This window comes from Cutaneotrichosporon cavernicola (genome assembly GCF_030864355.1).
Source record: "Cutaneotrichosporon cavernicola HIS019 DNA, chromosome: 7a".
In the NCBI taxonomy this organism is placed as follows: Eukaryota; Fungi; Basidiomycota; class Tremellomycetes; order Trichosporonales; family Trichosporonaceae; genus Cutaneotrichosporon; species Cutaneotrichosporon cavernicola.
In genome coordinates this window covers 219,653-245,357 of record NC_083399.1, presented here as the reverse complement: position 1 = coordinate 245,357, position 25,705 = coordinate 219,653, and the positions used below count along the sequence as shown (strand labels likewise).

At 57.5% G+C, this 25,705-nt stretch overlaps 11 protein-coding genes across 11 annotated transcripts; 4 read left to right on the top strand and 7 right to left on the bottom strand.

Moving 5' to 3' along the window:
- Nucleotides 1-12: 12 nt before the first annotated feature.
- Nucleotides 13-1,149, bottom strand: CcaverHIS019_0700910 (uncharacterized protein; the record flags this gene model as incomplete). The annotated part of the gene is made up of 1 exon (XM_060603496.1): nt 13-1,149. The coding sequence occupies one exon, from the start codon at nt 1,147-1,149 to the stop codon at nt 13-15; it is 1,137 nt and encodes a 378-aa protein (XP_060459784.1).
- Nucleotides 1,150-1,592: 443 nt separating this feature from the next.
- CcaverHIS019_0700900 (uncharacterized protein) lies at nt 1,593-2,619 on the bottom strand (the record flags this gene model as incomplete). Its single annotated transcript, XM_060603495.1, has 2 exons — nt 1,593-1,850; nt 1,882-2,619. 2 exons carry the CDS (start codon nt 2,617-2,619, stop codon nt 1,593-1,595), a joined length of 996 nt encoding a protein of 331 aa, XP_060459783.1.
- A 2,505-nt stretch (nt 2,620-5,124) lies between these two features.
- CcaverHIS019_0700890 (uncharacterized protein) lies at nt 5,125-7,060 on the top strand (the record flags this gene model as incomplete). Its single annotated transcript, XM_060603494.1, has 3 exons — nt 5,125-5,408; nt 5,443-5,926; nt 5,963-7,060. The coding sequence occupies 3 exons, from the start codon at nt 5,125-5,127 to the stop codon at nt 7,058-7,060; spliced, it is 1,866 nt and encodes a 621-aa protein (XP_060459782.1).
- Nucleotides 7,061-7,833: 773 nt separating this feature from the next.
- CcaverHIS019_0700880 (uncharacterized protein) lies at nt 7,834-8,385 on the bottom strand (the record flags this gene model as incomplete). The annotated part of the gene is made up of 1 exon (XM_060603493.1): nt 7,834-8,385. The coding sequence occupies one exon, from the start codon at nt 8,383-8,385 to the stop codon at nt 7,834-7,836; it is 552 nt and encodes a 183-aa protein (XP_060459781.1).
- A 1,663-nt stretch (nt 8,386-10,048) lies between these two features.
- CcaverHIS019_0700870 (uncharacterized protein) lies at nt 10,049-10,734 on the top strand (the record flags this gene model as incomplete). The annotated part of the gene is made up of 2 exons (XM_060603492.1): nt 10,049-10,291; nt 10,561-10,734. The coding sequence occupies 2 exons, from the start codon at nt 10,049-10,051 to the stop codon at nt 10,732-10,734; spliced, it is 417 nt and encodes a 138-aa protein (XP_060459780.1).
- Nucleotides 10,735-12,510: 1,776 nt separating this feature from the next.
- CcaverHIS019_0700860 (uncharacterized protein) lies at nt 12,511-15,236 on the top strand (the record flags this gene model as incomplete). The annotated part of the gene is made up of 7 exons (XM_060603491.1): nt 12,511-12,598; nt 12,747-12,969; nt 13,007-13,214; nt 13,249-13,497; nt 13,539-13,797; nt 13,833-14,251; nt 14,286-15,236. The coding sequence occupies 7 exons, from the start codon at nt 12,511-12,513 to the stop codon at nt 15,234-15,236; spliced, it is 2,397 nt and encodes a 798-aa protein (XP_060459779.1).
- A 911-nt stretch (nt 15,237-16,147) lies between these two features.
- On the bottom strand, nt 16,148-17,540 carry CcaverHIS019_0700850 (uncharacterized protein; the record flags this gene model as incomplete). The annotated part of the gene is made up of 2 exons (XM_060603490.1): nt 16,148-17,394; nt 17,426-17,540. The coding sequence occupies 2 exons, from the start codon at nt 17,538-17,540 to the stop codon at nt 16,148-16,150; spliced, it is 1,362 nt and encodes a 453-aa protein (XP_060459778.1).
- Nucleotides 17,541-17,917: 377 nt separating this feature from the next.
- IPL1 (uncharacterized protein) lies at nt 17,918-18,981 on the top strand (the record flags this gene model as incomplete). Its single annotated transcript, XM_060603488.1, has 5 exons — nt 17,918-17,990; nt 18,022-18,305; nt 18,397-18,630; nt 18,704-18,859; nt 18,892-18,981. The coding sequence occupies 5 exons, from the start codon at nt 17,918-17,920 to the stop codon at nt 18,979-18,981; spliced, it is 837 nt and encodes a 278-aa protein (XP_060459777.1).
- A 238-nt stretch (nt 18,982-19,219) lies between these two features.
- CcaverHIS019_0700830 (uncharacterized protein) lies at nt 19,220-20,809 on the bottom strand (the record flags this gene model as incomplete). The annotated part of the gene is made up of 5 exons (XM_060603487.1): nt 19,220-19,447; nt 19,479-19,756; nt 19,792-20,064; nt 20,115-20,541; nt 20,579-20,809. 5 exons carry the CDS (start codon nt 20,807-20,809, stop codon nt 19,220-19,222), a joined length of 1,437 nt encoding a protein of 478 aa, XP_060459776.1.
- A 517-nt stretch (nt 20,810-21,326) lies between these two features.
- On the bottom strand, nt 21,327-22,593 carry CcaverHIS019_0700820 (uncharacterized protein; the record flags this gene model as incomplete). The annotated part of the gene is made up of 2 exons (XM_060603486.1): nt 21,327-22,145; nt 22,297-22,593. The coding sequence occupies 2 exons, from the start codon at nt 22,591-22,593 to the stop codon at nt 21,327-21,329; spliced, it is 1,116 nt and encodes a 371-aa protein (XP_060459775.1).
- A 574-nt stretch (nt 22,594-23,167) lies between these two features.
- Nucleotides 23,168-25,184, bottom strand: CcaverHIS019_0700810 (uncharacterized protein; the record flags this gene model as incomplete). The annotated part of the gene is made up of 7 exons (XM_060603485.1): nt 23,168-23,249; nt 23,285-23,392; nt 23,494-23,647; nt 23,682-24,000; nt 24,055-24,231; nt 24,268-24,327; nt 24,366-25,184. The coding sequence occupies 7 exons, from the start codon at nt 25,182-25,184 to the stop codon at nt 23,168-23,170; spliced, it is 1,719 nt and encodes a 572-aa protein (XP_060459774.1).
- Between the last annotated feature and the right edge of the window lie 521 nt (nt 25,185-25,705).

Genomic DNA, 25,705 nt, shown 5'->3' with positions numbered 1-25,705 from the left:
CCTTACTGGCATCTACTTCTCGGCGACGAGCTCGAAGACGGCCTTCTCGCCACTGAGCGGCTTGAGCTTGACGCCGTCGATGACAGCGTCGCCGCGCTGAGCGACCAGAATGCCACCGAGGAGCGCAAAGCCCTCGGCCGTGACCCGCTCGAGTCCGCCGCTGAGGAGACGAATTGGGTTAGGCGCAAGCGGGTACTTGGAGAGATACTCATCAAAAGCGACGGCGAAGGCGCGCGCAGTGGGGTCGGCGGGGATCACGCCGCCGTTGTACCCGATGCCACGGCCGAGTCCCTCCCACACCGCACCGTAGATTGGCGCTGGGCTGAGGTCGGCTGGGAAGCCGCCGCCCTGGGGACTGCGGAAGATGGCCATGCGCCCGTTTTTGGCGACGGTAGAACTGACACCCTCGGCCGTCTCGCCCTCCGAGATACAGTCCATGGCGTAGGTCACACCCTCTGGGGCGAGGGCACGAACGGCCTCTGGCCAGGCTGCGTCGCGGTAGTCGACAACATGGTTGGCACCGTAGGGGGCTGCGGTGAGGAAATTGGCGTGCTTGGGACTCGCAACCGCAATGATCTTGGCCTGGGGGAGGGCGCGGCGAGTCAGCTGCAGCGCGTACATCCCCAGGCTGGTGGAGCCGGCATATACCAGCACGACGGGGTTTTCGGTGGAGACGGGGCTTGGCGAGGCGGGCTTGATGCTTGGAGTAGGGAAGTTGGAAGGGAGAGGGATACCCATGCGATAGAACAAACCCTGAGCGGCTGTGAGGCCGCACATGCTCACTGCTGCGGCGTCGCGGAGATTCATGGTGGCGGGGACGGACCAGAGGAGGTCAGAATCCGAGACGACGTAGTCGGCGAATGCGCCCGGGAGCTCGTTGGTCGAACATGCGCCTTGTTGGAAGCCTGCGACGCGGTCGCCGACCTTACGGTCGCGCACACCCTCGCCAACTGCCGCAACGACGCCAGCAAAGTCCGTCCCGATCACGCGGTCGGTCTCGGCTACAGGTGCCAGCACATATAGGTTGTCGATGGGGTTGAGGGCGATTGCGTGCACTCGCACGACGACCTCGCCTGGCCCTGGGTTGGGAGTCGGGACGGATTTGAGGCTGACCGACTTGGTGGAGAGCGTGAGAACTAGGGCGTTCATGGTTGATGGGAGTGACATTGCGGCGTGAGAAATGTGTGTGGGGCTGTGGAGCGGTGGAGCGGCTTGTGTTTTGAGTTGTCGAGGAGCGACTTGAGAGCTGGTGAGGTGAGGTGAGCAATCGATGATCAAGCTGTTGGTTGCGTCAGCTATCGCTGGGCGATATCGCTTGGTGAGAGAACTTTGGCTGATGAGGTCACATCTTGGTTTGGTGCTTGTGCGGAAGGCGGAACTGGTCTACTGTACTGAATGACTGATGTATGATGACATGCCGAGATCGGCAGGCTTCGGCCCCACCGGCCTCGGCCTCGGTGCTTTTCCGACCCGTGCCTGTACAACAGTAAGCATCTTGCTGTTGGCTCGCAACCGATCAACACATGCATGCAGTGAAGAAAAACTTGAAACCCAGAGACGATCGACGATGCATTCGAGTGCGATGACCAAGCTTAAGATGCAGCAAGGTCGGCGTAGTGAGCCTCGGCGACGTTTGGGTGAGCACGCAACCGGCTCTTGAGGCAGTTCTCGCCGTACAGGCTGTGGATTGGATTCCTGGGGTCTTGCGATACGCCTGGTGCAACAAGCCCAGCAGGCATGCGGACAAGGGGGAGGCGCGCGTCCAGCGCCGGGTTGAAGAAGAACGGGATGCTGACTCGATCTCCGTCTCTTGGGGCGAGAACGCGGTGAGTCGTCGCCTTGAGATACCCCTGCCTTAGCTTGTATATCGGCCAAACCCACCTGCGTGGCATACTCGAGCATCTCGCCTATGTTAACGACGAGCGCACCTTGGACTGGGGGTGCGTCAATCCAAGTGCCTCCGTGTTCGACCTGGAGGCCGGCCTTGCCCTCCTCGATCCAGAGGAGGGTGAGCACGCCGGCGTCCTTGTGGCTCCCGACGCCCTGGTCAGTCCCCTCACTCTGGGGATAGCGGATGATCTTGAGGAGTGTGAACGGCTCGCCGAACGAGGCGTCGAAAAAGTCCGCCTTCTCTCCAAGCGCCTCGGCCCAAGCGCTTAGGAGTTTGTGTGCCACGGAAGTAAGGAACGCGGTCCACTCCTCCACGACCGACCGGAGAGCGGGCAGCGCCACGGGCCACTGGTTCGGGCCCACCAGACGGGCGAACGGCGGCTTGCCTTCCCTCTCTTCTGCGGTGAGTGCACGGCCCTCCGGACAGATATCGATCTGCTCGCGCCAGTCGATGGCACCAAGGGTACGCTCGCCCCCTAAGCGGGTGTATCCCCGGAAGTGAGGAGAGTGCGTGTTCTCGATCTCAACCTTGTCTTCCTCGGGAAGGTTGAAGAAGGCGCGAGAGGTCGACAGCATGCGCTCCTCGAGCGCGGGTGGAATGCCGGTGCCGGTGAGGTAGAAGAAGCCGACCTCGTGGGTTGCGCGGCGGAGGTCGTCGCGGAAGGACGCTGCAGCTTCGGGCCCTGCATCGAGCTGCGAGAGGTCGAGGACTGGGAGTGACTCGGGCATGGAGACAATGGGGTCAGGCTTGGGGCAATTGGAAGTTACAGAGCGGCTCGACAACAGACAACATGAGAGGGAAGGATACACAAAGTATCGAGTCGCGTCAGGGGTGGGCAGGCGAGATCTTTTGCGATGGCACCGGGTAATGGCGTCATCCGCCGGAGACGTCCGAAAAAGCCTGTTCCTCTTGCCCCCGTAAGGACAAGCAACCCATGGCCAAGTCGAGTGATGTGCTTCATCAATCAGCAGTGGAACTGGGTGTGTGGCCTGAGAACCAGGAACTGAGAACCAGGAAGAAATAAGAAGCAAAACGGAGGAGAAGAAAAGGGGAATGCCAGCTGTCCCAACCCCAGAGGAGCTGGACAACCAACATTGTGATGACGCTTGTGTGGATTGAACACACGACCGAACGAATTGGGCTGCAAGAGCTTCACTCGCTCGCTCTCCCACTGAGCTAAAGCGTCTTCGTGCTTTACAATATTTTTGTCGCATAAAAGGGTCCTTTACCACGTGGTCTCAGTGACCACACACCTTACGTACTCGCATCATTCCAAGTGCCATAAACGTACACCTTGGGGCCAGGGTAGGCGCCCCTACCAACAACAGCACAACCGGCCTGCTGTTCCAACACAGTCTCTTTCCTTGTTGATGCTATCTCACAGTTCAGGACGCGTGCCCGAGTAGTACGGGGGTCTGAGATGACGGGATAGAGGTGGTACCTCAGCTTCCAGAAGCAGCTCTGACCCTATTCATAGCGCTCGATAGCGCATCGCCAGGTCCAAGTTTTCCTTATCTTCCGGAGCCTTGATTACACCGCCAATGCCTTATATGCCTACACATCGCGAGCAATATCCGCGCGTCGCATTGACCTTGCATCCAACGCTTACCACTGTCACATGACCTCTGTGCCCATACTGGCATGGTGGCAAGCATGTTCTCCTGTCCTGTGGAGGTTGGCGTCGGTGGCCCCAGCGAACCCCGCATGTCGAAAGCCACACGCGGTCCCAGGGATGTGGATCAGGCTGATGCATGAATCTCAAAGCCCCGCAATGTCTCGCATGGTCCAGGCGACTCGTGCGGGCCTTGTCTGTTTATGCTGCGGTTATCCGAGATTAGCACAGGCCAAGGCAAGAGAGATCTCGTACCAGATTGCCAGTAAGCGCTCAACTGGATCAAGGGGTGTCGAAATTAATTCCCCACCGTGCTCCGCACCTCATGGTGCTCGCGGATCATGGAGCACCATGCACAAGGTGCACACGTACGGTGTTACCCGCGTACAAGATGGCTAGTTGATCGTCGTAAACTGTGGAGCACCATGCGTATGTTGCGGCTCGGAGCTTGATGCACGTGGAGATGGCCATGTGCCCCGCAATGACGTTTGAGAGTTTCCGAGCCGGCTTATGGATTGGCCAAAGTGGGGGGGTGGCTGTTAGAGTGGTGACGGCAGCGGTAACTTTACTTGGGTGGGGACAATCAGCTACTGGTCAAGCATGCGTTGACGACGCGGGTCATGCATGAGTTGTGGTTCTGGGTTCTGTCGAGGAGGGTGGAGGGAGGGTAGCGTAGCGTAGCGTTGCTCGTGCGTATGGTGTCCGTGCTTGGCACCGGCCGTATCGATCAACGATAAGGGAATATGGACCTGGGCAATCTGACGTGATCAAGAGATGCATGGCGATTGTGGCGAACAGATGATGTTAGGACCAAAAGGTACGAGGCATACGAGGGACACATTGCGTTCAACCTTGTCCCGCATGCCGCATGCCTCAAAAGTGAAGGGAGAAGAAGGCAAATGGGCCTGGAGTATTGGGTTTTCAAAAATGAGCTCTGCTCCGATGCGGCCCCACTTGACATCAGTTCAATTCCCTGAGTATCACGCGGGCACATCAAGTGAGTATCTTTCCAAGCTTTACACCCAAACAACCCAACAGCCGCCTATTTCCCTCTCAGACCTTCAGGGTAATGGACCGCATGGTGTACATGTGACCCTGCCTCGTGCCTTGGAAATACCTCAAAGCCGTGTGGCTATTGGGCAACACCCCGAGAAACACCAACATTACTATCACCTTTGTTGCAACCGAGCCATCGTGTTCATGTGGTGTCACCTTTGCACCAACGCCGTAAGACCATGGTGTGCGGCCGGACCTGGGGGTCCACTCCTGTCAATTGCCGATGCCGAGAGGTCAGACAATCATTACGCCTTCTCCGGGATCTCCTGCTCAAGGGCCCAACCATCGTCTCGCGAGGCTTGTGGCTCAAGAAAATGTGTCCATATGGTCGCATGACCGTGCCTCGGTTGACCGCGCGGGGATCCCCGTAATCGCAAAGACACGGAACAGGCCCCACATGAATGGCTAGACTCCATTCGGTGATGGTTGGTCTGTGGAGGGGTGGCGGTCGGTGAACCCCCTGTTCAGTTAAAAGTAGTGGCGCGGAGGACGTCTTTTCCCCCCAACCACTTCAAGGTCTCTTCACTGTGAGTTTATACCCTCTCTCTAAGGCTGATAGTAGATCATGGCCGGCCTTAACCACGGCGACATCGTGAACCCGGCGCTCGCACTGGCGCAGGAGGACGAAATCCGCATGCAGCAGCGTTCGGCTTCCATCGTTTCCGAGAAGAAGCAGGGCGCCTCTCTTGCCCACGTTACGTCTCCCCACGGCACTCTGGACCCCTCAGACCCTCACTACGGGGATGAATTCCCAACACAGGACGAAATCGCCCACCTCCACCGCGTCCCAGACAAGATTCCGTGGGCCACATACCTCGTTGCCTATATCGAGCTGGCTGAGCGCTTCTCGTAAGCTTACAGAGTGCCCACAGCTGATCAAAAGTTACTACGGATGCACCGTAGTGTTCACAAACTTTATTCAACACCCTCTACCGCCCGGATCCAAGACGGGAGCTGGCAAGGAGCAGTTCCAGTCGGGTGCTCTCAACATGGGTCAGCGTGCCTCCACCGGTCTGACCACTTTCAACACTTTCTGGGTTTACGTTACGCCTCTCTTTGGCGCCTATCTCGCCGACAAGTACTGGGGCCGCTACAAGACCGTGTGCGTCGCCGTCGGCGTCGCCCTGATCGGTCACATCATCCTCATCATTTCGGCGATCCCTAATGTGATCGTCAACCAGGGCGGTGCGCTTGCCTGCTTCATTATTGCTATTGTCATCATGGGCGCTGGAACCGGTGCTTTCAAGAGTAACATTTCGCCTCTCGTCGCCGAGCAGTACCGCAAGACCAAGATGTTCGTCCGTACCAACAAGCACGGCGAGCGTGTAATTGTCGACCCTACGCTCACGACGTCGCGCACTTACATGGTGAGCCTTTCTTGCTCCAACACCCCCTGACATTAGTATTTCTACTTCTTCATCAACGTTGGTGCTCTTATCGGCCAAATCGGTATGGTCTACGCCGAGAAGTACGTCGGCTTCTGGCTCTCGTTCCTCCTCCCGACCATTGTCTTCTTGACGACCCCTCTCGTCCTCTGGATCGGCTACAACCACTACGTCAAGGCCCCGCCCGAGGGCTCAGTTCTCGCTGGCGCTCTTCACATCTTCAAGTTCGCCGCCAAGGGCCAGTGGTCGCTCAACCCCGTCACGCTGTTTAAGCGCCTCGGCTCGAACGAGTTCTGGGACCGCGCCAAGCCCAGCCAGGTTGAGGCTCGCGGTGAGACCCCGCCCAGCTGGATGACGTTCGACGACAAGTGGGTCGACGAAGTCCGTCGTGGTTTCAAGGCCTGCGCCGTCTTCCTGTGGTACCCCATCTTCTGGCTCACCTACAACCAAATCAACAACAACCTTACGTCTCAGGCTGCTACCATGGAGCTGCACGGCCTCCCCAACGACGTTCTGTCCAACCTCAACCCCTTCTCGCTCCTCATTCTTATCCCCGTTTGCGACCTTATTATCTACCCTGCCCTCCGCAAGCGCGGCCTCAACTTCACCCCCATCAAGAAGATCACCTGTGGCTTCTTTGCGGGTTGCGCGGCCATGATCTGGGCCTGCGTCCTCCAGCACTACATCTACAAGACCAACCCTTGTGGTTACAACGCTGCTACCTGCGTCGACGCCGAGGGCCACCCGCGCGTCTCGCCTATCAACGTCTGGGCCCAGACCGGCTCGTACGTCCTCATCGCCCTCGCTGAGGTGTTTGCCTCCATCACTGGTCTCGAATACGCATTCACCAAGGCGCCAAAGAACATGCGCTCGCTCGTCATGTCCGTCTTCCTCTTCATGTCTGCGTTCTCGTCTGCCCTCGGCCAGGCCTTTGTTTCGCTCTCCAGCGACCCGCTCCTTGTCTGGAACTACGGCTCGATGGCCTGCCTTGCGTTCGCGGCCGGCTGCGGCTTCTGGTTCACTCACCGCCACCTCGATGCCCAGGAGGACGAGCTCAACGCGCTCGACGCCGGTGCGGTCGACAGCAACAACCGTCGTATGTCTCAATACGAGTAAGCGGGTAGTGCAGTAGATGTTGGGAAAGGATGGGTAGCAGTAGTTGGTAGTAATAGTAAGGATGCGCAGTACGATGCTATTGTCATGAATCGGCCGAGTTGCAGCCCTAGGTGACTGTGAGGATAATGGCGCATGCTCTGCCTCACAGCCACATTGTTTTGGAACGAGTCACGTGAAGCAACCACGTGTGGAAGCGGGTTGTATAGGCGGTGGGAGAACAGGGAGTGGAGTCAGATTCAGGGAGCAGATTGGAATAAAGAGTGGGGCAGGTCTAATGGCATGCTGCGTTTATGATGTCAGCAATGGACCAAAGTTGATTCCAAGGATCCTACCACTTAGGGACGTAATACACGTAACTGTCCGAGACGCGTCTCAACGATAAACCACTTTGCCAATCGCCGAGAACAGCAACAACGGCGCGCAGACAGGCTGCAACCAGCGGCGCCCAACTGCGGACTTTGGGTTTGCCTACTCTGGTTTGCAGCCGATGCTACCGCAAACCCCTCCCAGTCAGCCACTCATGGTTCAGATACTATGGCCCAGTTCCCATGGACACCCCTTGTCCACGAGCCCCTTCCCCGCCATGACTGCATGCATCACTTCGGATTGTGTCAGCAGGACCAAGACCTTATGGATCATACTCTGGTCGGCGAATGGGTTGACTAACCCCACGGTTGGCAGAACGCCAACCCCAATGCTGGTCAAGCGTCACCTATCATACCTTGCCGGAATGGCCAGTACAAACTCGAACTCTATGAGGATCCTAAATTGGGCTACTGGAGATTGGCCTCCTCAGGGAGGCGGTATGTCCTGTACTTGAGGACCACGAGTGGCAAACCTTCCTTCCCCAGCGGCGAGTGACATAGGCCATCTTCCTCCATGTCCTGGAGAGTGGCGATGACGTCCCGGTTCACGAAGCTGCAGGTCTCGAGATCCCGCCGGCTGCACTTGAACGTGATGGCCACCACGTCCCCGGGATCGACGTCGGCGAGGGGCGATGTCTGGTCGACGATGGGGAGCTCATGTTCCTTGTCGCAGTGGGTTGTGGTTTCGGGGCGCGGGGAGCGAAGGTTGGCGGGCGACGTGTCAAACAACAGCTTTGGAGTGTCGCTGAACACGTCGTCCTCGACTTTGTGCACGGTCTTGGACTTGAGGTCCTTTGATGGCGGGCGCGACGGACACGGGGTCTCTGGCGTACTGGGCATCTGTGCCGAAGGTGGTGGTGACAACGAGAGGACGGAGTAGAATCGCTGACGCTTGGGCGTTTTGAGTCCGTCAAACGCGACGGGTGTTGCGCTGGTGTCGACGGCTGAGCGTAGGAGCATTGCGATTTGAGATATTGAGAGATTGAAATGCTCAGAATGACTTTGCTCATGCTACATCTTTATGTCTTGCCACCAAACTGTCTCTAGACTGTAGCTCATCACTTCATGAACATGATGGCGACAAGAACAAGTCGCGACTCGAGGTTGAGTCTGACGTGCGACATTACATGCCGTAAGTCGCCACCAACTGGCTCGGTATATCCGTCACATGAATGAGCGACAAAAGCGGCTACTTTTACGAAACTAGAAACAGGTTACGGCAGGTTTCTAATGTTTTACGGCAGCCTACGACGCCTGTCTGTCCATTGTACTTGTGCAGGTTCTGTGGGATGGGATGGGGGGCTGGAATGATGCGATTCGGGAGGTGGTTTTCGAGGTTGGTTGACGGTTTAGGACGAGAACGGGCTTGTGTGTTGGGTGTACGCGGGTACCTGGATGTGATGAGGCACCGTCCTGTGGGATGGGAGACACGTCAGTCTCATCTGCATGCCAAGGGCCGGGGGGGGGGGGGGGAGAGAACGAGACGGGATGACCCGAGGTGCATGTTCGCAGGCCTATCGAGAGAGAGACAATCTCGGCGTCCATCGCTATCGCGGCCAATTCGCCAACTCGCGTCTCGTCTGTTTCTGCCACTCATCCACTCAACTCTGCCAGTCTTCCGAAAGTGGTGCGAAATATGACTTGTGTTTCATCTTCTTGTAAAAGTATGGACACTGACACTTACACCAAGCCTCGCACCCGAACTACGGGCTTTGCAAGATCTCACGTCGCCCCGCACCGGTGGCGGATCCCCGGGCCCCGGGCGATCGGGCGAACGCTTGTAAATTGTACATCAGGAAGACACACAAGATCGTCAGTCTGAACAAGGCGATGTGCCGATATGTTTCCCAGCTGCCCTTCTTGTCGTCTGAAGCGATCATGCCAGGCCTCGATGATGTTGAACTAGTCCCGTTGGCGCATTGTGCACTTCAACTTCAGTCTCGAGTCGACCTCGTCCAGTTGACTCTAGAGCTCCTGGTACGCAACGCTGTAGATACATTTTCGGCTTGGCGGCTGCTTTTGACCGCGGCGCTGACACCGTCGGCGGGAGATAAAGTGTCGGCCGTGGGAGCAGTATTAATGCCGATCCAAACGATGAACAGAATATGCCACCAGTTCGTTTCTCCCTAACCTTCCCTCATGTCCAGAACTTGACCGTGTCATTGACTGTAGCCTCGCACTCAGTCCCTTAATCGCCAGTCACGATAGCAACTGGATTAAGGCTCTGCCAAGCTGTCAAGAGGAATAACGGAGCCCGATCGTTGGAGTTTGGCGGCCTCCGGTGGAACTGGTAGACGCTGCGCATGTTGAGGCTATACAGAGCCTCGTATTAGTCGATCATCCGATCCTCGGCCCGTCACATGGTGGTGTAACATATGTACCGTGTGCTACTGCGCATGTGGCACCTGTAGATGAGCGCCCCAAGCCAACTAACTGCGAGGAAGGTCCCAGGGGTGTCGACTGCTTCTGAATAAAAGCCAGACCGGACAGGCCAAGTTTCCTCACTCTCACTCTTATCTCTTTGGTCTCTTCCGTCTCTCTCATCTTTCACAACTCTCACTCAAACTTCAGTCTTACACCAGTTCCCCGCTACTATCCTCAACCACCTAACCACAACCACAGAATGAATGTAAGATCCGTCATCTGCTTCGCATTCGTCACCTCACGCCAGTTCACCGTTGTTACCCTCCTCGCCCTCGCCTCAACCGCCGTTGCGGCCTCGGACATGACCGCGTACGCCAAGCGCGCGCACCTCCACAACCACGCTGAGGAGCGTGACGGTCCCGTTGACCTCGTCGGTAAGAGCCAGCACAACAGCGACCGTCGGCTTGACGGCGTGCTCTATGATGTTAACACCCTTGGCCGTGTGAGTGACCGTTTTTTCCTATCCTCGGACGATTTACCTGTGGCCAGGCCGCCTTCCTTCCCCTCTCTTCCCACGTCGTCTCCTTCAGACGCTCTCCCTTGCCTTCCTTCCCAGCACTAGCTTTGGAGACCTCCTGGATCTCGATGTCCTCGGCGATCTGATCGATGATCACGGCTTCCTTGGTTGTACAAGTCCACCTTTCACCTCTCTTCCCACGTCACCTCCACAGCCCTCCGCCTTCCCCTTTTGCCCTCTCCTGCTAACCCCAGCGAGCCTGCAACCCCACCGCCTGCAGCTGCAAGTACGTCCTCGCCGGTCTGTTCTGCGGTGACGGCCTCCTCGGCTGCAAGAAGGGCTACGTCTACCAGTGCTCGGGCGGCCCCAAGTCGTGCGAGTTCGGGCTTCGTGACTCGTGCAAGCAGTGCAACCAGCTCCAGTGCTAGGCAGCGGCCAGCACCTCAGGAATGTTGTAGTACCCGAGCCCCTACGGCCCGGGCCCTTAAATTGCGCACACGTTCAACCGTATTCGATGCATCGTACATTCACTCTACAACAAGGAAAAGAACAGGGGAGAGGATGCGATAGTTTCATAAACGATGGACGAGAATGAGGAGCTTGGTTGCTGTGGATGGTGGTGGGGGACAATGCTGTTAGATAGCCTCGTTCGATGGCTTCAAACGTTCTGGATCGTACATACTGTATTCAGGGTAGATCGAAACTAAGATTTAAAGGCTTTACTCATTGTTTCAATCACAAACACTGCCGATTCGTTTTACGACTCTCACAGCTACGGTTAACATGGCCAGTCCTGTCATGGACTATCGGCGTATCATTATCTTTCACATCGTGTCGCGCACATATATATATACTTGGGTGTTCATCACGATGCATAAGTCACGTGTGGTAGACTTGGCCACCGCTGGCCGGGGGAGTACATAACCTAACATACGTATGGTTTCCGCATACGGACAGCCTCTCTAGTAGAGGCGGCTCACTCGTACTCTCACTTTGCAGCCCACACGCAGGACTCGCTCCACTAGCCATACGAACTGCCAACTTGCACTACGCTCGTTGGGAACGGCATCAGTACGGTCGGTGCGTGACAAGGTGATGCAAAAAGGAATGACGTGTATAAAGGCTCACGTGGCAGAGGTATAGTGCAGGCTGGGGCGCTGGGGGGTGAATAATGGGCTGTCAAGTTGGTGACCAAGGCACTTCTTCCCATTTCAATCCAGGTTGGTAGCTTGGCAGCTGGTCAGTAGGGGGTGGGGGCTGGGCAGCCATGGCCAGGACTCTATGACGAGTTAGTTAGTCTATACCAAGCCTCTGGCCTCTGGATTCCTCAACTTGACCATACTTGCTGACAAAATGATCCAAGCGTCAGATCCTAACTTGTCTGCGTACCCAGCCTCTTACCTCAACGCGCCACCCAAAGGAGAGCAAGGAGTGCACAGACCGCCTTGGCGTTGACTCCTTTGCATACCTGTGGAGCTCCTCACTCGTGCTCACAGCTTACCAGTTGACGCGGACCGGGCCGGAACGGGAGGCGAACATGCCACAGGGCGCGGGCAGTGAGTGCTGTGTGTTTCAGCGATGAAGCGGTGAGTGTCGGTCGACGATCGACGAACTGACGTCGGAAAGCGAGGCGATCTCTTATGCCAACGCGCCAATGCCAATAGGGCGTGCCAGCGAATGGAGAAGAAGGAAGAAGAACACGAAGCATGCGCGAGGGCGAGGTGTGCGCCGAAGGAGACAAAGGAAGCGAGTAAGGTAGAGGCTGACCAGCCGAGTGGAGGGAATGGAGAGGGCATGAAGGGGAGGCCCAAGCGGATCAAGATGCTTCTTACTACGCCACCTACCTTCACCGCCCTCACCCCACTCGCCGACCCCCACCCGTCACCACCCACCCCGTCGCGTCGCGGCGTTTCCGCAGATGACCGAGGACAAACGAAACAACCAAGTAGAGGTGTAGAGGGAATAAGACTGTAACAACCGAATCCTCCCACACACAACACACCTTCCTTCACCCACCCTCATCTTGTATCGGCACCACATCACACAGGACAGTAGGCTTGATCGCCCCGCGTCCCACACCTCTGATCCAATCACCTCTCACTCATAGCCACAGTTACCACAGCTATACACATCCACTTCCCTTCGCTTTCTACATCTCATTCTCTCAACCTCCCTCTCTCTCTTTACCAACACTCACTAAACACATGCCTCGAGACATGCCCTCCGAGGGGCCTAACGATAGGCCCAATGGCACTCGCATATCCAATGGACACTCGCACACTGGTTCCCTTGGTGAGTACCTCTGGTCTGCCCGAGTCAACCAAACAACCGAAACCGTCCTCACACGACCTCTGCCTTCCTTGAATCATCACCTTTCGGACAGGCCCACAGCCAACGTGTCCCTTCGTCTACAGCCAGTGTCAACGCCAGCTAACACCAGACGTGTTGGCCCACGTCCTCCGCGTCCGCCCAGGCGTCGCGCTGGACGTGCTCACCCTCTCCAAGGCGGCCCACAAGATCGCCGCCGCTCATCTCTACCACGACCTCGACGTCGAAATTGCCCTTGCTGGGACCCTGGGCCAAGCCTCTGGTGGCAGCGACGCGCTGCAACGCGCCTGTTGCCCCGCTCCCCGCCAGCGGCTCAAGGTGTTCAGCGCCCTCCGGTACGGCTCCACTCATCCTTCCCCACTGACTCGACAGCAGTTTCAAGTACGCCTCATACGTCCGGGTCCTTCGGTTTCGCCACCCGTGCCCAACACACGCTCCCTCCGCGGCAATCAACGACGTCACTCGCGAAAGTGACCGTATCGAAGCTTGGGCGCTGGCCAGTCCCCTGATTGCGCACTGTCCACTGGTCGAACAGGTCACCTGGGAAACTGGGTTTGGCGTCAACGATGAGCTCTGGACTGTAAACTTCGATATAAGCCTGTGGTTAACCTTAGACAATCTCCGAACTGAAGCATTTGCGGCGACTCCACCTCACCTACCCTCCCCCACACCCCGCAAACGCCACTCCTTCACAGTACCCGCGTCTGACGCCCGTGCTTCAGCAGGTTGGTCCCAGGGGTGGTGAGAATGGGTTCCCAGTCGAGAACCTAGAAGCGCGGGCCATCGGCCGCGAAGGTCTCGCCTTGGGAACAGCATGGGAGGACCTCGAGGAACTCCGTCTCGAGGGCCTCAGCATGCAGGGCGTGAGTCCACTTGTTTCCATGTGGCACGGAACTAACGACAGGCGTGGACCATTGCAAGCCATCTCGAGCTTCTTGCTGAGTTACACGACTCGCACCAGCCTCCCCGGCTGCACACCCTGTCACTGTCCACCCACTTCCTAGACTTGCGTCTGTGCCGGGCAGTAGCCAACTTCGGTTCCCTTCGCAGTCTCAAGCATATCACGTTGTCAACAACCGGCACCAAGCTCAACGCCGAGTGTCTCAAGGACCTTCTCAACGAATGCAGTGTTCTCCAATCACTGAAGCTGACCGATATCGAGGGTGGGTCTGGACTTGGTTCCAACAGCTCACCGAAGGCCGACTGGACAAGAACACGTGGGGCATGATCGGTTGCTGGCCATCTACTTTCAACTCGCTCGAGCTTGAGATCCCGGAGAATGGATCACGCCACTCCTGGGTGGTGAACCACCTCTCGTCCATCGCCGAAGTACCAGTTGGGCAGTTGAAGCGCTTCGTCGTTCGGCGTGTTGTTCACCCAATCGCAATACTACCCTTCCCTCCAATGGGCGTTCTGGTGCCGCAGCCAGACGCCACCCACAAGAAGGATCCCATCCCGTCGGACCTTCTGGACCTAGTCCGCAACGAAGGCGCCCTCCTGGAGGACCTGTGCTTGGACTGGTGGGACATCAGTGGTCCCGCTATGGAGGCGATCCTGCTCGAGTGCCCGCGCCTTCGCAAGCTCCAAGTTTCTGTTCGGGCAACCGTCCTGGATATTGTAAGCGTCTTGGTCATCATTCAATTGACAGCAGATCGGGATGACCACAGCGTTCGGCAATGTTCCAGACCTTGCTGAGCTGAACATCACCACCGACCCCAAGCTGGCCACACATGCAGCCATCAAGGTCAAGGCACCCAAGAAGAAGGCTTCTGTTGACTCAAAACTCCCTCCATTCTTGTCAGAGAAGGTTGCAGAGTCGGACCCTGCTCTCGTCGAGGTCCGCGACCTTCGCAAGTTTGCTCGGCGGCTGCCAGAGTTCCGAGTCCTCCGATGGATGGGTCGCCAGGGCAAGGGGGAGTGGCGCTTCATCGCCAACTCGAAGAAGACGACATTGTCGCCGGTCGACTTTATCCACTCTGCCGTTTTAACCAAGGACATCTGGGCACAGTGCCAGCTCGAACCAGCGTCGTTCCAGTTTGCTGACGACATCTCCGGCAGTCCACAGCAGCTTCATATGCCAGTATCGCCGGAGCGTCCTCCGTCGTCAGAGTTCCCCGCTCTGTCGCGCTCGACCACCGCTAGTTCGCTCCTGCAATCACCTACGACGCCTGTCGCGCCTATCTCGATACCAGCGATGCGGCGCTCATCGAGCTCGACATCTGCCAACACCAACCCTCTGGGTCTCGAGTGGGATCCCTTTCCGCCCACCGCCAAGGTGTCGCCGCCAACGAACTCGACGCGCAAGCTGTCATCGGCAGCCTCGTCGCCCGGACGCGTCGACTCCTCACCGCCGAAGGTGAATGAGAACCGACACCGTCCCCGGAATCGGCGCGAGTTGAAGCCGAGCCTCTGCATTGGGCCGCCGAGTCCCAACAAAGAACCACGCCATGTCCCCGGTTCGGCCCCAAAGAAGCAGGTCACGCTCTCCAACAGTAACAAGGCGGAGCGTGATGCCAAGCGGGATAAGGAGGCCAAGGCACGGCGCGGCGAGATGGACGAGGGGTGGACGACCGTTGGAAATGACCGCGGCCGTAAGAAGTAGAACACACACTCACGAGAGGAAAAGACGGGCAGGACACCAGATTGTATACAACCACAACCGCGAACAGAAAGACAAAGCAGAAGCCATCTGCAGTAGGTAACATGAGACGGACTTGTGCATGCATTTAGTTGTGTAATCACTTGTCAGTGAGGGGTGCATGGCCCAAGCGGGAGCGAGTGGGGTGGTCACGCGGTTACCGACGTGTCTCCGCCTCAACCTTTCGAAGTCTCTTGCTGGTCGCCTTGAGAGGGTCAGACAGACTGTGTCTATTCCGCGCGCTCGATGTTAATGCAGAGCATCCTTTGAGTACTCGAACTCCACCTCTCTCCAGTTCCATTGACAGCTGCCAACCCCCGGCATGCTCAATTAGACTCCCTTCGCGAGCCGTTCTCGGACGACAATATGGGCATGCATTGCTCCATGGCCTCCCTCCGCTGCGATAACCAGCACCCTCTTCCCTGACGCCGCCTTTCTGCACTCAAAAAAACTGGAGGAGTGGAGGATTGAACTCCAGGCCTTCTCAAGGTCAAGTTGCAGATCCACTGCAAATGAGACGCTCTACCACTGAGCTACACCCCCTGAATCGGGATGAAAGTTGACACCCCCGGGAACAATTATATTTGGGTCTGACACATTGAAATACGCCGAGCACTCAATCACGCCCACGCGAGGCCACAGTGACCGGATGCATGGGCCTGAGGGCATCGAATAGCTTCTTGGAAAGGCGAAGGCGTCAGTCTTTATCAGGATCGGCTTGCCGAAGCCAGCCGGGCAGTTGCGAGGGCAGAATGTCGTAGTCATGCCGTGCATGAAAGATGAACACATGGGTATCGCGTCGCACAACCAGAGATCAAGTATGTACATGTCATGCCACTCTCGCACAACCAGAGATCAAGTATGTACATGCCACTCTACAAGTCGCGCGGGTCGAGACGAAGAACCTCACCGCTCCCAGAGCCCATGACGCACTCTGCCTCGATCTCGAGCAGCGCATCCTCGCCAACGACGTATGTGAGTCCGCCCACCATAGTGTTGGTGGGAAGAACGCCGTGGCGTGCCATGATCTCGCGCTCCTGCACGCGGCCGACCATGAGCCAATCGCGCTCAACGTTAGCATACAAGATACGAGTGCGCACGACGTCGGCAAGGGATCCGCCGACCGCAGCGATCGCGCCGCGGATAATGTCGAACACAAAGGTCGCCTGGTCCTCAGCGTCTACGCCGATCACCCCCCTCCCGCTGGGGTGCGGCTTAGTCGTCGTTCCTGACACGACGATGCGGTCAAGGTGCCGCACAGAGCGGCAGTAGCCGACCACATGCTCCCACGGCGACCCGGACATGTACTCTACCCGCCCGCCCTTGTTGATTATCGCCTGGACCTGTGCGCGCTTGGCGGGTTGCTCCCATGGTGTCAGAGCTTCGGTGGGCATCTCGCCCGAGGAAGTGAGGAACGGCGCAAATCGTAACTCGTCCCCGCAGCCGCCGGGGAGTCTCGCCAGGTGCTCAGTCGAACACGCGAGCATGCACCTATCGTCGGCGTCGAGGGGGACCTCAAACACCCCCTCAACGGGCTTGGGGAGCGATACAATGTCAACCCCGCTGTCAAGCACGTGTCGCACCGCCACGGCTGCGCACGACGTGTGATGTTTCTTGGCAACGGATGCGACAGCGGAAAGGACGCGCTGGAACGCGCCCCATCCACCGGCAGCGTCAATGACGCGCTTCCACTTCTTCATCTCATCCTCGAGGCTGGAGAGTTGGGGCTCAGGCTTGCCGACCCACTCCTCCCCAATGAAGCCGCCCAACGTCACGCCGTACCCGATAATAGCAATCTCGTTCACGCGGCAGTAGTCGGCCATCTCGGCATACCGTCCATCCAGCAGAGAAGCGGAGACGGTATTCGCAATGATCGGATATCCGCTACCCACAAGCAGTCGGAGGTGGGCCAAGTCAAAGTCCGCGACGCCCACGTGTGAACCCCCCTCGCCACACTGGAGGAGCCGGCACAGGTGATAAAGGTTGTCCATGTAGGTTGTCGAGTCGTACCGCCACGCCGTGTAGGTCAGGAAGTTGACCTGGCCGAGATCGGCGATGACGGTCGCGCATGCGTCCGATCCTACCACGGATGGAGGCGGGCGCCAGTGTCCAAGCTTGGCACCTGGCGTCAGATAGGAAAGAGGGGCGCTCACCGCCAACAGTATATGTTTCGATAGCGCTGTCAGTAAGCGGATGCACGAGGACGCGCGGGAGACGTAGTGGGGTCCGCGTGTCTGTACCGAGCTCGGCGTATTCGGACTGGGTCATCGTGTTGTGTGTGTTTGTGGGATGAGCAGTGCGCACAGTCGTGGGATATATTGTGCTGCGCCTCGGTCATGGGCTCACTCCGGCTATACCACTTTAGCCGGTGCCACTGATGCCGTGGCGCCTCGGTTGCGCGGGGTGGCACGGCCCGCGGCACAGTCCGCAAATGAGTATAGCAGAAGTGTAGATGCTGTATGAGCTTGACGTTTCGTTTGACGTTGGGCGCTGGGGTTATTAGAACTGGGGGCAGCAGAGAGGCTGTAAAGATGCAAGGTACATTGGACAGACTGGGGCAGGGGCGGAACCAAACAACCCACCTGGAGGGAAGCAAACAACGTGACTGATTTTGCGTTTCACTATCAACCCATTTACATCACAACATGGCCGACACACTTGAACCAGGACGCATCACGAGTCTGCGCGCCTTTGACATCGGCCGGCCGCTCGGCAAGGGTACGTCGCCCCCCTTCTCCGCTGACGCCAGGCCGCTTTGGCAAGGTATATCTCGCGCGCGTCAATTCCACAGACTTCATCCTCGCACTCAAGGTACTCGACCGGGAGGAGATCATGTCGACCCCCAGGGCAGAAACCCAAGCTCTCCGTGAGATCGAGGTGATGCGTTCGCTGCGCCATCCTAACGTTGTGCGCATGTACGACTTCTTCGCCGAGGACGACCGCCTGGTCCTCATGCTCGAGTACGCGGCGCATGGCGAGATGTTCATACAGCTCCGAAAGAGAAAGCGTTTCAGCGAGCGCCGGAGCGCAAAGGTAAGCTCTCTTCCGCATTCTACCAACCTCTATCAACCTCTACCAAACTCTATCAAACCTCCCACCATTTGACCCCCCCGACTCATTCCAGTACATCTGCGAGGTCGCGGACGGCCTCGCATATCTCCACACAAAGGACATTATCCACCGCGACATCAAGCCCGAGAACTTGTTCCTTGGCCTGGACGGTCAAGTCAAGATTGGTGATTTTGGGTGGAGCGTCCACTCGCCCACGGAGGGACAGCGCACGCTGTGCGGGACGTTGAGTTACCTCTCTCCCGAGATGGTGCTGGGACTGCCACATGGCAAGGCCATAGACATCTGGGTGAGTCTTGCCGTGGAGCAAGGAGGCCAGCCGCGCACAGACTGGAGGCGACACCTGACAGTGCTCACACAAGGCCCTGGGCGTCCTGGCGTACGAGTTTATAGTCGGCAAGGAGCCCTTCGAGGCCGACGATTCGGCCGGTCCGCGGCTCGTGCACAAGCGTATCTGCAATTGTGACGTGCAGTTCCCGTCTTTCGTCTCGGATGGCGCCAAGGACTTTATCCTCAGCGTGAGTGTGTATTTGGAATGGGCTGACCAAAGCTACTGCAGCTCAAACCCGAAGACAGGATGCCGCTGGAGCAGGTGCCCGAACACCCGTGGATCGTGGCGATGCGGAGCAAATCCCGCTAACTTTCTGTACGCACTCTTCATCGTACTGCTTGTTGTATGGCATTATTCTTGTTCACCAGTGGGGTTGGAGGAGGTGGTTTCAACCCTTCTTGGATGTTCCTGCGTTGTTCGATGCCCGCCGGGCTGCTTTGTCGCGCCCACAATGAACCGCCTCAAGCCTGGAGCGTGGGCTTCTGATCCGGCCGACCGCGCTGCGCTGTGGACCAATCTCGAGGCAATGGCATAATGACTACTTTGGCTACTTGTTTCCGCGCGTGTTGTCGTCGTACCAGCTCTTGACGTCGTCGGCGAACTCGCTGTCCTGGATGAACCGGGCCGCGACACACGCCATGCCAGCCGCAAACTTCCAGGTATAGTCGTGCGCCTCCTCTGTGCGGCAGGCATTGCGGAACGCGACGGTGTGGTTTCCCCCGTCCGGAGACGCGACGCCGTAGTGCGGGTGCACGGCGGGAAGAGCGTACGTGACCTGTCGTCAGCAAGGCCCAGCGTCAACGTACATTGCCAAAGTCGGTGCTGCCGCCGGCGAGGCTCCAATCGTCAATCCCAATATAGGTCGGGAGGTGGTATTCCTCGCCCATGGCCGCAGCATACTCCTCGGCAATAATCAGGTTGTTGCGCAGATCCGTCATCATCCGCTCAGAGTTGTACTTGACGCTACAACCCGTCGCCTTTGCCGCGCCCTCGAAACACGCAACTACGCGCTTGGTGAGGTCGGCGACGCCAGCGGCGGACCGCGCACGGACGTAGTACTTCATAGCCGTGTGGTCTGGGATGACTGGGGTGAGCTTTTCCCAATCTCATTCGACTCACTGTTCGGCGCTTCTCCGCCCTTGATGATGATCCCGTGAATGCGGTCGCTCGTGTGGATCTGCTGCCGGAGAGCCGAGATACTAGAATACGCAATATTGACCGCATCCAGAGCGTTGACACCGTCCCATGGCGCGCCGCCGGCATGTGCAGTCCGGCCAAAGAACTCGACGTTGACGGTATTAACTGCCAGTGTGGGGGTGACAGCAGCATGGCCAGGCTTGACACCCAACCCGCCAACGGGGTGGATCATCATACACGCCTCAATGTCCTTGTCTGCGATCAGCCATCATCCCCATCAACCGCTTAACCGGCTAGTCACTCACATCCACCTCGCTCGAGGAGCACGCCCTTGCCCACGCCGCCCTCCTCAGCCGGCGTGCCAATAAGAACAACTTCGCCATCTAGGCCGGCCTTCTTCAGTCCGGCTCTAGTTCCAATCGCCGCAGCGACTCCAGACACAGCGATGAGGTTATGCCCGCAAGCATGTCCGATACCGGGGAGAGCGTCGTACTCTGAATTAAAGCCAAACACCCGCCCACCCTTGCCGTGCTTGTACGAGGCGCGGAAGGCCGTCTCGAGCCCCTTGTATCCTCGCTCAACCTCGAATCCAGCATCCTCGAGGTATGCGGTGATGTGCTTGTGCGCCTGTACCTCATGGAAGCCTAGTTCAGGATGGTCACTGATGAACATTGAGAGCTTTGTGAGACTCGGCACGGCATCGTTGATCGCGGCTTTGATGGCATCGCGCGCCTGGTGTCAGTATACTGTAGCAGTAGAGGGGACTTACATCGGAAGAGAAAGGCGCGCGGGCGGTGTAGGCTGGTAACTCGACGTCGAGGGATTTGTCCCAGGTTCCCGAGCATTGGTAGCAGTTGTCAAAGTGCTCGTGAGCGGCCGGCAGGCGGGGCTCGGCGTACGTGGGCGCTGGCGCGGCAGGCTTCTCCAGGGCCCGAGCCTGGATGATCGGGGTATTGGCGGCCTTGGCCTTCTTGAAGAACGAGAAGCAGCCCGTGGACATTGTTAGTGATGGCTAGAGGTCCAGGGGATGAGATGATGAGATACCCGATATTAGTTGACTCGGTCATATATCACGGCTTGCGGATGTGCGGATGTAAGGGGTGGGCAACAAATGCGGTAATGTCAACGTGGGGGAGATTGCTTCGTCTCGGCTCTGGCCGATAGAGCTACTTGTAGTCATCGGTAGAGTTATTCATAGAGTAAAACGTCAGCCATCAGACTTGGTTGGGATGCGGTCAGGTGAGACATTCGGAGGAGCCGCCCCCCGAACAGATTCCTCGCTTCGCGCGGTTGCAACCTTCAAGTTACCCGGATCGCAGCTGAAATTGAATCTGCAGCTCCTACTTGCTATGAATACTTGCTATGCATTATGGTACAAGTGTAGTGTAGTCTATTTATCTGCTGTATATGCTATGCAAGCGCTGAGTGCTGAGTGCTGTTTCCTCCAAGTATTGTCAAGATAAGATGGAATCCTAGACCAGACGTGCCGCCTCGTCCTCACGAGACAGCGCCTGGCGCTAGAGGGCCTTCTCGACCAGGCGAGCGGCTGCGAACCCGAGGGTAATGTTGACGATGTAGCTCGCCCATCCGATGGCGGCGCGGCTAACATCCTCACCACGTAAAGCGTCCATGGCGAGCTGGCCGCCAGTGACAATGCCAGGACCGGGGCAGATACCGCCCAGTCCCCAGCCCATACCGAAAATGAGCGCGCCAATCACGAGGCGTGGGGTGATGTCGCGACGGGTGGGAACCTGCCACTTCTCCCAGGAAAAGATGGGCTTGGGGGAGTCACCAGAGGCCTTCTTCAGCGAGAACCAGTGGATCATGTTGGGGATGACGGCGCCAGCTACGACCATGGTCAGCGACGGGTCCCAGGTGTTGAGAGGGGGCGGGACGCGGAGGAAGCCGATGACCTTGAGTGGTGAGACCATGCCGGACGCGATGAGACCCAACGAGAAAGTCAGGCCCGAGACAAAGTAGGGCAATAGCTGGGCGGGAGTGTACTTGCACTCTCCGGCCTGACCGTTTCCATTCTGGACGCCGTTCGAATCACCGTTGGTGGTTGCCGGGGTCGGGGTGCATGCCTTGGGGAGGATGGCGTTGATGGCGTTACGAGCAAAGATGGCAGCGAGGACGAGTCCGCCGAGAGCGGGGAGCGCCCAGGCCGGAGGATAGACAGGGATGTTGGCAGGCAGAGGGTCGACGAGGTACTTTGCAGGTACGAGCTTTGCGGTTGCGACGGCCGACATCATAAACGTGATGACGGCGACGAGGGAACGTGGGGAGAGGCGGCTAGAGCCGCACAGAAAGTGGCCAGACGTGCATCCTGACCCGAGCTGGATTGTCAGCGCAATTCAGAATTCATCTTTTGGGCTAACGGCCAACGGCATCTGTCGCCATCATCTCATTCAGATGCATTAATTGCATTTCGGCAATTTGCCACTCGCGACGAACCGGAGTGGTGCCAATTTCCGTTCATTAACTTACTTTTGCTCCGAAACCGATCAATGCTCCGGAGAGGGCCATGCGCGCGAGTGGCGCAGCGCCGTATAGCTCAGCCCCGTTGCCGGGCAATATGGATTCTAGTCCAGTCGCCGCGACAACGGCTGGTGCCAGGACCATGCCGGTCAAGAACGCCCATCGCCACTTGGCATGGTCGCCGAGAATGGCGCCGTCCATGATGCCCGAGGCGCCCATGACACGGCCGGTTCCCATTAACAGCCCGACTGACGAGACGTGCATGAGCAGACCGCCGAAAAAGGTCTGGACTGGGGTAAATGGCATATTGTTATAGTTGAAATTAGGTGAAACAGGAACGAGTGTGGGATTGTGCAAGGTGGGTGATCGACACCTATGTTGGGTTGGGGCGAGTTGGTGGCTGTTTGTGACAGAGCCTTGCGGACAAGATGGGGGAGTAAGAGATGCAGAGGCAAGAGGAGGAGATGGTAGTATATATGGGTCGTATGGGTGGGTTGGTGTGATGGAAGGTGCGGCCTTTGAGAAATAGAAAAAGCAAAGGCCGAAACAGAGGTGGTACAGTGAGGTGATTGAGGCTGTCGGCTGTAGACGATGATTAGATCCTTGTTGAATTTCAATCACCGTCAACTAACGCCTTGACCCAAATATTCAGGGAATCTATAGCCTCATTACTCAATCATTCAGGGTAACAGACCCAAACGCCGGATTCCTCTCAGCACTCTCAACAAACAATTTGCTTCCGACGTCATCAGCGGCTTCCAACTTGTAACCCATCGCTCATCGCTCATCGCTCATTTCATGCTACTCACTACTTGTGCAAAGCATTGCCGTCTTTGACATCTCCTCTGCTTACAAATCTAGTCACCTACTGATCTACTGATCACTGATCCAGCACCCGCACAAGCAGCGGCATTTGAAGTCCAGCATCCTCCTCGCCAACAACGCGGGGCCGCATCACAATCCTGCCGTCAGCCCACTCCTTGCATCGTACACTCACGCAGACTTGGCCTCGTATTCCGGCTTGCTTGGCAGCTGGTCAAACTCAAACGAGCGCATGAGCACAAAGAGCATCATCTTGATCTCAACCAGGGCGAACCGGTATCCACTGCAAGTCAGCTGCTGAAACAGGCACAACAACAACAAGGTTCGTGCTTAGGGGCCTAGCTCGAGCCAGACGCCGGTGCCTTGGGTGGGCCCCATACTCACATGCAGTTGCGCGCGCCGCCAAGGAATGTGAGAAGGTTGCCAAACACGCCTGGGACGTGCTTGTGCGGGACACCACCAACACCGAAACGGTCTGGGTTAAACTTGTCCGCGTCCTCGCCCCAGATTTCCTTGCTGCGGTTCACGTTCATGATGGCTGACGTTAACCATGCGTCTAGGAGTTAACATACGGAGGAAAATCGTCGTCCCAGCCTTGACGTGGACCTCGCTCATCAACTTGCCGTCGCGACCCATAACCGGCTCTGACAGGGGGATCACCTGGTCGCTGACTGCCTCGCGAATTGTGTTCGCAACAGGGTTGTCAAAGCGCAGTGACTCGTGTACGCACTTGTCGAGGAACGGGAGTGCGTTGATTTCCTCCATACTCGGCCGGTCCGTTGGTACCGCCTGGCACTCGGCACGCAGTCGGTCCTGGACATCCTTGTGGATGGAGAGGCGGTAAAGAAGCCAAGTAAGTGCAGTCGACGACGTCTCGTTGCCGGCAAGCATCTGGCGTTAGCTGTGCTTGTAGACCCAAGCGCATCGACCCGTACAACTACTCACAAAGGTGGTAATCTGCGCGAGCACCTCGTCATCAGTCAACTGCTGGTCTGGACGAAGGTCAGAAGCCATGTTCGCCTTGATCACGAGCGAGAGGAGGTCCTTGCCAATGTCCGAGCCCTTCTCCACCTCGCCAGCGAACAGGGCCCGAACAGCCTTCTTCTTGTTGTCCATGAGTTCCTATGGTCAGCTCAGATTGGGCAGGTGTGAGCTTACCTTGCCAATGCGGACGGTGATGGCACGGCTGCGACGCGTCGCCTCCCTAGACTTGGTGGGCTGTGGTCAGCAACGTGTGTTTAAAGAGTCCAGCTCACGATCAGCTGCAAGGCTGGGATAAAGTTCTGCAGCACATTCATCGCCGACACACCCATGCCAGCCGAGAACATGGTGCGGAAGGCTTCGGCAAGCTCATTCTTGTTGTCGTGGAGCGCATTGAAGTCGTAGTCGAACCCGGCAAGACCAATGACGTCGAGCGTCGCGGCACCCAAGTAGCGCATGACGTCTATCTTGCGCGCGCCTTTGACGACATCCTCGGGCTTGGCGGGCGTGGGTGAGGCCTGGTCGTCCTGCGAGGGCTCTTCGATGAGGTCGATAAGCTTGCGCTGTAACTCGTAACTCTTATCGTAGAAGATTGGGACCATGTCGCGGATTGCGGCGACTGAGAACGCGGGGTTGAGCACGCGGCGCTGGCGACGGTGAGCCGCGTGCTCGGCGATGAGAACGCCGTTACCTAGCAGGCGTTCGAGCATCTCTTGGGCGCGGATGGGCTTGATAAAGTCGTCATTGTGCTGCAAGACGTGTCCGATGAATCCCATATCGACTGATGACAAGCGCTGCCCGCCCATAAGGAAATTGTAGCGGACAACATTGCCGTACTGTTGGAACCACTCCTCGTGCTTTGCGTTTGGCGGAGCACCTATCACCTCTTTGAGGTTGCCCCAGAATGGGCTCGGGTTAGGCGGACCGGGGATGTTGTAAATTCCATACCGCCGCTCCGTGTAGGGGAAGAGGTAGAGATATCCGACGACTAGGGCGACGAGCGCGGCGGTGATGTAAGGATGGGCAGCGAGGGTTGACACGAGCGGGATGTCGACAAGTTTGGCCACGATCGGAATTTCTGTGAGTGACGCCATGTTGGGGTTGGGTGTTGAAGAAGGGATGGCGTGTGCGTTTTAAGTGCACGAATGCGCAGTCGGAAAGCGAAAGCGCAGACGAGCGAGATGAACGCTTTCGTGGACACCGGCACTGAGTTTGAGTGGGAAGCGAGGTAAAGCGAGTGATAGAAGAGAAATGACCCATGCAAGCCCACGCAGAGCGAGATGTGCGTGTGTCAGAAGCCGGGTAGGATAATGCAGTTGGCCGTCGGCCTTGCCCGCTGTCAACGTCGGTCACATGAGTAGTTGAGGGACTCACGTCTAAAAGAATTGGACAAGCACGTGGATCGACACAGCTAAAGGCGCGGTCAAAGTCATCATCACCGGGAAACCGCTCTACTACCACTAGGATTACCCCTACCTGCACGCTCATCTCCTCACCGCCACGGACTGACATGGCCGCCCATGGTCACGTGCAACGACGTCATTCTTGACCTTTACCTTTGATAATAGGCCCACCAGCATCAATTGATGATTATTGGAAGCCTATTTTATCAGAG